Source organism: Xenopus laevis, chromosome 5L, assembly GCF_017654675.1.
Source record: "Xenopus laevis strain J_2021 chromosome 5L, Xenopus_laevis_v10.1, whole genome shotgun sequence".
Lineage (NCBI taxonomy): Eukaryota > Metazoa > Chordata > Amphibia > Anura > Pipidae > Xenopus > Xenopus laevis.
Genome location: NC_054379.1, coordinates 49,842,908 through 49,851,710, shown reverse-complemented (window position 1 = coordinate 49,851,710; position 8,803 = coordinate 49,842,908). Strand labels below are relative to the sequence as shown.

Below are 8,803 nucleotides of genomic sequence, written 5' to 3'. Positions count from 1 at the left end.
ACACCAGAGATACAAAACATTAAACTTTACACTTCCATTTTGGAAAAAAGGTAAAAAATAAAAGATTGAAAGTAATTGAAAAAAAATCTTTATTTCTGGAGAACAATCGGCAAATAACTGAACTGAAAAAAGTGTTTGGAAGGTGAACTACCACTTTAAAAGCATGAACTGTCTCCATGTCATTCTGCCTGGTTGTAGATCTGCATTTTAGCACAGTTGCATTCAGTTGTATTTTGTTACAGCAACTTGCCTTTTTTTTAATTCTTTTATTCGTAGATAAGAAAAGGAATACAATTAATAAATGTAGTAATACTATCAGTAAATGTAGCAATCCTGCCAGAATAAAAGTAAAGCAATATACTATATAATATTGAAATGTTACTGTACGTCTAAAGTTAAATGTTTAGTATTAGAAACAATATATAAAGGGTTGTCTTCATGAAATTAGAATATTTAGAAAAAACAGTTTGATTTTGAAAAGTAGGTTCAGGTTTCCAGAAGTAAATGCTAAGGAAATGGATGGTTAGTAGTTTGTTGAATTGTTAAGGCTAAGTTGCTGCTTTTTCTGCACATTTTGAATGTATTAAAGAAAACACATTTTATGGGCTAGTATATTAAAAGTTAAAGGAAAAATAAGCACAATCTGAATAATTGTAATCTAGTGATACACCCGTCATTTACATTACAAACAAATTTTTTGTTTCTGCTTATGACTTTTAAGGGCAGATTTTTCAAAGGTCGAGGTGAATTGTTGAATTAAAAACATTCGAATTTCAAGCTATTTTTGTGTACCTCGACTAGGGAATAGTCCAAATTCTATTCAAATTTGAAGAAATGTATCATGTACTGTCTCTCCATTCACCATCTAAAGCCTGCCAAGTTTCTGTTCTAGCCTATGGGGGACCTCCTAGAACCTATTTAGAGTCAATTAGAAATTTTTTTGGGGAAAAACTTTGATTCAAATTTGATCAAATGCGCCATTACTTTCATCTGTACGATTCGAATTCGACCGAATACGGAGCTATTCGATCAAAAATGGAGCTATTTGACCAAAAAAAACTTAGACTTAATTTCGGTTAGTCTTTTTGAATTCAAATTTCAATTTTTCAAATTCGAACTACGACCCTTACTTTTCCCCTACAGAAGTGTAAGGTAAAGTCCTGTGTGGGGTCAGGTACATGTAAAATAACGGTGGTCGGGTTTTGGGCAGAAAGTCCCCGATTCTCTGACCATGCAGGCAGTTAGCGGATAACCTACCGAAGTGAATCCCAACCCACTGAGGATATGGCAGTTTCCCCCATTACACATCTGAACTGACTCTGGGGTGTCACAGGTCCTGGGTTACAAGGCAAATAACCTATTTCCAGCCAGATGAGTCTGGGTAGGGGACACAGTGAGGTGTCGGGCACAGTCTGCCCAAATGGACCTGCCCATGTCTTTAGTGTAAGGGGGTAACATATGTTACTTTCTCTGTCAGTATAAAAGGAAAACTATACCCCCTGAACAATGTAGGTCTCTATAAAACGATATTGAGTTCATGTGGAAAACCCTGCTTCATGTAAATAAACCATTTTCATAATAATATACTTTTTTAGTAGTATGTGCCATTGGGTACTCATAAATAGAAAATTGCCATTTTAAAAAATAAGGGGCGCCCCCTGGGATCATAGGATTCACTGTGTACACAAACAAAGCATGCATGTTGGGTCACATGAGCCAATTAACATTATCTCTGAGGCAGAACACAGACCATAACGAAATGGTGGTTCAAGGCAAGAGATGTAAAATGGGGTATTTTGCCTGTGGCAGCTGTACGTCACAACTGCACAAATATATCACTGCTTAGGCTTATGGCAAACTAGATGTATTCCCTGTGATATTCTTCAGCACACGATTTTGCACCTGAATCCTGCCAAGGAGCTTTACATTTGTTTAATGAATAAGAAAATTGCTCCGTCTGCCACGAGCCCTTTGGTCTTTTTGTAAACGTGATTAGAAGTATGAATTCCACTCACTGCCCCCCCCAACCTGCCAGAAAAGTAAAGAGAAGCCACAGAACATGTTTTAATAAAGATTGCTTTATTCTGATGAAAATAAAGTTTATATACATGACAATGGGTATCAAGCAATGGGTTAATTGAAGCGCAACTGCTACAGCTTTTTGTCAGTTAGAAAATAGCCTATTCCCTTATTGAGGTTCTGTAACCAGATCCAGCAATGCAACGGAAGTGACAAAACAATCATTTGCTCAGCAATAATGAGACTTATTCATCGGGGAATTTGGAAAATGTCTTCAAAAAAAAAAAAAATTCCTCTGGCTTTCTATCCATTTGTATTTGCACGTAATGGCAGCCTTGTGCAGATTTAGGCCTCACAGAGGTATTTTGGTTGTCTATGTGATGGGCCTAGTATATGCTGCTTGTGTGGCAGTTGCTGCAGCCCTAGAGTAAGTGGCTGGCAGTGAGAAAAAGGCATCAATAATTCTTCTATAGAAAAGAAAATCAAGACAAATTCATGCCATTCATATTAAAATCAAAAATTCCATGTTATTTTCCCCAGTTCAAATGTATAAACCAGCTAGAGCTATTTTGTTGGCATACTAATGGGCAATGTCATGGCAGAATTAGTAGCAGCTTTCAACTCTGCACGTGGCAGAGGCCACAGAACTCTCAGTCCTGCCATTTGATTTGGTAAAGACTGTGGGAAGCTACCAAAAAACCCTTTATTTGCTTATTAGACGTCTCTACGTAGCTTTTATTCTACATTCTTCCCAAGTCCTAGATATTGTTAGGAAAAAAACTGCTCGGCTAAAAGTCCAGATCTCTACATGACTGATGTGGATTGGAGGAACTAGGGAAGCAGTAAGGCACGGCAGGCTGCTGTGCAAAGATTAGTATGGGTTAAAAGAACAATAACGCACAGTTATCTGTATATACCATGCAGTGGTTAGATAAAACACATAGCTTTGCTATATCTGATGTGACAAATATATCTTCTACAAGGTAAAGAGGACAAAATAAAATACATGGCAGACCCTAAACAAACTAAAAATACTTACTAGGAAAAGAGCCATGTTTGTATTATAGGTCTCTGCATGGTTATATCTGGAAATGAACGTGGGGGGCACTTTAAGAAAGACCAGGACAGTGGTTACACCCTCATGTAAAATATAGAAATCAGCACTGAGTGGGGGAGTCGCTTGTATCTGCTTCAAAACAATGTAATATATATATATAAAGCCTAGAGTCACTAACTCGGATTTGTTGTATATTTCATATCTATAGTAATGGTGCATAGAGCCAACAATGTATACGGAGAGACTGCTGTCAGTCTATTGGCATTTCTCATTTCATAACATTCAATCTGAAGTTGTTTCCATGATGGCATTGAACCTGAAGCAAAATAATATCTAATAATTAGATGAGGAGGACTGATGTTGTACTAACTGGGTTAAAAATGATACAAAGTATAAAGGATAAGGTTTCCTAATAATATAAAATGATATATTGTGGAGATTAGAAATCTGTATTTATGGACCATTGATATGAGAATGGTTAGTGAATGCAGTATGGTGTATGAGGACAGGTTGAAAATAAATCATTATAGATTAAGGGGCAGATTTATCAAGGGTCGCATTGAAAATTCTAATTTCAAATTAGAATTTTCAAGAATTTAAAATTGTTTAAATTCGATTTGAGGTTTTTTTAAAAAAATTTGAATTCGATATTTATCATGCTCGGGCCCTTTAAGAACTCAACTTCAACTATTCGCCACCCAAAACCTGCTAAATTGCTGTTTTAGTCAATGGGAGACGTCCCCGGATCATTTCGGATTCGTTTACAGCCTTCCTGACATTTGAGTTGAGAAAACTTTGAATCAAGTTTTTAAAACTGGAATCAAATTCGATTCAAGTTTTCAGATCAATCCTATTCACCACAGTTCAGCAAATTCCGTTTTTTTTAAAATAAATTTCGATTGGTCGAATTTCAAGTTCATTGGAGTTTTTAAAAACTCAAATCAATTCGGAATTCGAAGTTCGACCTTTGATAAATGTGCCTCTCCATGTGTATACATTTCCATTTCGTCATATTTTTACCCCAAATCCTTGTTTTTTTATTAATCACAAAAACATCCTCCATGTACAAAGCTCAGTAGTTCTACTGACAAAAGCGCCACCTTTCCAGCTGTCGGACAAACAGAACAAGTAGTAGTATAAAACAGGAATCAAGGGGAGGCTTAATGCAAAAGGTGACCTAACACAAAAGCATGGTTTCTTTTCCGGACCTGTGAGTTTCGCACTCTACTGCACACGTGGTAGAAGAAAGAAAGTGAAAAAAAAAAACCCAGCAGAGTTTCTAAGTAAAAAAGCATATAGAAGGAAATGTAAGTATATAAAGAGCAGAATTAATCCAGCACTGTTTCTTGCTCTTTTTTAATCGACGCCAGCATTGAGTTGTCATGATCTGCAGCTTCTGAGTCCCCACTGCTCAACAGAAGGGGCTTCCCCTCCTCTTCAAGAGCAAAGACGTCCGAGTTTTGCGATTGGCACGTATGTTTGACCACCTCATTGGGTGTTGAGAATGTTTTGTCACAAATGTTGCACTTGTAACGTTTATTTGTTTGAACGAGCATGTTGTCCATTTGGCTGCTTTCATCAAATGAGCACAGCTCCAGAGTCTGCTTGTCCACCACCGTGTAGGTATCAGAGCTCTTTAGACACACGTGCCGTGCTGCTTGGTTGGCCCTGCAGAAGCTCTTGTCACATGTACTGCACTTGAAAGGCTTTCCCGTGTGGATGTACATGTGTTCCCTCCAATGGCTTTTTTGGATAAATTTACGCCCGCAAATGCTGCACTCGTATTTTCTGCGCTTCACTTCCCTTTCCTGGTCTGCCTGCTCCAGATTATCAATATCGGCAATGTCGGTAGGGGGCGGGGTTTCCGCCTGCTGCTGTCCATCAATGATTGGCGAGTCAGAAATTTGTGGCAGATCACTGTCACTTATTATACCGGCCTCTGTAGTTTCCATTGGTTCTTTTCCTAGGTCAGCCCCATTGTTGCAAAAAGAGGGGGATATGCTGCTCTCCGTCTGCCCAGTAGCAGAACTAAATGGTATTCCTGTATGAAGCTGAAGGTGCTCGCGAAGGCTACTCCTCAGGTTAAAGCGTCGGCCACACAGATGACAGGCATAGTATTTCGGAAAGCTACCATTCCTTTTCATGATGCTTGGCTTGACATGTGCAATGGTCAGTGATGTATTTTGCTCATCAGTTGGTGATTCCTCCATGCTATTCTCCTCCAGAGACGTTGCAGTCGGGAGGACAGATGAAGTGGCTTCAGGAGACAGGGGAGCATGAACTGACTCAGAGAAAGTTAGGTTTGTGCGGTTAGCTGTAGGAAGTGCAGATGGGAGCTGATTTATTTGTACATTCTCTGATGCTGTATCTTGCCTGGAGGTTTGTGGCCGAGTATCGCGACTGGCCTTTTCAGCTGCCGGAGTGACCTTTGCAGGGGGCCGTATCTGGTGATCTGCAATCTGAATGCCGTACAGAGATGATGCTAAAGGGAATACTTGATCTGGATGGGAAAATCCACCGTGGCTTGCAAGGCTGGCTTCTTGGATAAGGGGGAAGGCATGTAAAAATTTGATGCCTTGTTCCAGACGTACAGGATCTATAAGCTGAGGTGCCATTTTCCCAGTGTACATAAGGTGTAATAAATAGCTAAATATGTCTGGTTGGATGTCTGATGATTTCAAACGTACACATTCACTGCAGGGAAACACAAGACAGGAATATTATTTTCATTTAGATCAATCAGTATAGTAACCAGAAATAAACATTTATCTATCTATACCCAAAATAGCTAATAAACTCTTTCTAACATAGGAATGTGAAGCACAAGGGAATGCGATGTGCTGCACCATTCCTGCTATTAAATTCCAATTGCACTGAATAGATTTGTTTACAACGAATGAAATGAATCCCCTTTCTGTAACCCTTTATATAAATATAATTCAAGGTCCCATTCAATAAGCCTGACTTTGAAATAGTTTACCTTTTCGCACCATTTTGCTACATGTGTATTGCTTTGTTATATATAAAAAAAAATATCCTTACCTTGTCTGGTGCACAAAGAGCATCTTAAAATAGTTGGAAAATGATGCAAGGACAGATTTGTGAGCCTTAAAGTAGACGTCGCCAATTGCAACTGTGCAGTCACATAGAAAACCAAACTCTCTCTGGGCATTTAACTGCTGCAGCAGTATTAGTCCATGGTTGGCCAAATCCATCTTTTCTTACAGTAGCCTGAAGAAAAAAAAATGATATCATATTAATGCATAGTATATTTGCTTTCTGATAATTACAAAGTATTGGTTTGACTTGCATTGTAGATATTACTTATGCCTCACATCTTCTCAGTCTGGAATATTAGCACATATAAATAGGAATTGGATTAAAGGGAGAAACTGGATGATCTACCATACAATTCCTGTGGTTGGACGAGTTAGATAAGAAATATGTAGCAGAGTTTTAACAAATAAATAATGATGCCAGTATACAAGTGTAGGTCAGAGCAGGCAGCCTAGAGAAAAGGAGCTTCCAGCCTTCCACCATAATTATATATATAATAAGAAGGGTTTCTTTAAAGGGACACTATGCCCTTAATTTCCCCAATGGAGATGCACTTATGGTGGAGGAATACCCATGCGTCTACTGATTTATGTTATCAAAACAGGTTATTCAAAAACCCAGGGATTTTTTTTCCTACTATGAGAAGGAGCTCTATCTGGCTGGTCATGTCACCAAGGAAATCATACAACAGATTCCCTGCAGGCTCTTACTTGTTCCTACATTCCCTCTTGAGGAAGGGGAGCAGTTGCTTCCTGTTTACTCTGTTCCAGGGTTAGGATATAGGTAACCTGCAGGAAGGGTCAGGTAGCTGGTCTGGAGAAGGAGCAAAGCTAGTAGCTGGGTCTAGGCCAATAAGCTGCCGACACGGTCTGTCTGCAGCTTTTATTGGCCACCTTAACTCAGAGTTAGAGAGCTGAAAAGCAGGAAGTAGTGTTCTGGCTATTATGTTACACATCCAGTCACTCCAGTCTTTATACATTTCATTTTTTCCTAACTAAATTAGAAACAGTTTTATTTTGCACAGTGTAAAGCCTGTCACTAGCACCCGTAGCAACACCACCCGAACAGCTCTGCTAGGACAAGCATTTGGGGGGTGTGTGTAAGGTGCCCTTTAAATGCCCATCCTGCACAGCACAGTTACTGAAGTGATTTAGAAGCCTGTTGCCTAATAAGAATATAACACACAAAAGCCATGAATATCTTGTAAATTATATCCTTATAAACGGTGCGTTCTGATGTCATCAGTTATAAAAAGTGAGTAGTGATGTCATTTCTGTCACATGACTCACTGAAACTTGTGTATTATAATAAATAAAGTTCCCCCTGTTGCAAAATATGAGGATATTAGAAGTTACCTCGGAGTTTCATGGCCTGTATAAAAATACTCGGCCGGTCATGAAACTCCTCGGTAACTTGTAATATCCTTATAATTTACAAGAGGGGGGGGCTTTATTCACTATATAATATAGAGCAGGAAGGAGGCTCCACCATTCTGGCAATTGAGTGGCGTTGGAAAGCCGGGGCTGCACTGTTAAAGTCGCTCAGTCCCTGTCACAGAACGTTATGGCTTTAACACTATGCCAGAGCCCCGCCACTTTGGGACACCCCCCAATGAAGCAGTGAAAGTGGGCGAACCCGAACGCCAAGACCAGCCGCGAGCATCTCAACCACGTGACGTTCCAGATGGAAGCAGGGAAAGGAGGGCGGCGGCGCAGCTGAGGGGGAGGGTCTGACAGACGCCACCCACTTCCGCGCAGCTGTGTGACCAGAGCAGCGTCTGGTGGGGGGGAAGGTGGAAATAACGAACAAAGATGGCCGCAGCCTCGATTGTTGCCTGAGCGGAGGAGGCGGGGTGAGGAGGAGTGGGCCTGAGAGCCGCAACTACATGGCGGACGGCAGCGATACGAAGGACGAGGGGTGGGGAAGATGGGCGTATGACTGACTGATTTCGGGCGCTGTGTTGTGTCCCTATACAATTGCTCCTAACCTGCCGTGTAACGTGTCTGACAGAACGGGGCCGCGAGTGTCCTACGTGTTATTCCTGGCGCAGCAAATGAATGCGTCCCGTCCTTGTGACGGGGAGGCGTTGGGCCCCATAACCCACTTGCTCCTTGTGAGCCTAATCCCTACAGCGCTGCGGAGACGTCCGGCGGGCACCACGCTGCTGATATAATGCGGATAAACCCGACCGTACGGGCCGCAGCCTCCTCAAAATGGGGGCCACGTGGTGCAGTAGCGGCGCAGCTCAGTGTTCTGCTATTAAACTCACCTCCGCGCTCTTCTCTTGTGGTCTCAGTGGGGACAAACGAGAGCCGTGTACGGTGCCAGCCGCGTCCTCCGTGCTTCTTCTCTTCCTCTCCGAGGGAGGGGAAAAACGGTCGGTGCTTTCCTGTCCGGTTACGTTAAGGTCACATGACCGGCAGCGGGGGAGGGGGGGTGAGTCGTGCAGTGAAGCTTTGCATGCTCTCTCCCGCCGGGAGTGTTAGGCGAGAGCCGCCCTCCCCCTCCTCCTATCACTGAGCTCTCTCTTCTCTCTCTCTGTGTGTGTGGGGCTCGTTGCCTGTAGCGAGGCCCGAGCACACCGCCGCCATCTCCGTGCTGCCATTGCTCTCTCTGTGCATTAACTTCCTTATGAGGAAAGAGAAACGCACTAACTAGACTGGAGCTCGC

At 41.7% G+C, this 8,803-nt stretch overlaps 1 protein-coding gene across 1 annotated transcript; it reads right to left on the bottom strand.

Moving 5' to 3' along the window:
- Positions 1-2,062: 2,062 nt before the first annotated feature.
- Positions 2,063-8,476, bottom strand: zbtb2.L (zinc finger and BTB domain containing 2 L homeolog). Its single transcript, NM_001091670.1, is given in 3 exon segments — positions 2,063-5,770; positions 6,119-6,307; positions 8,403-8,476. Coding segments are annotated over 2 exon segments (1,539 nt in total). The 5' UTR covers positions 6,292-6,307; positions 8,403-8,476; the 3' UTR covers positions 2,063-4,404.
- Positions 8,477-8,803: the final 327 nt, after the last annotated feature.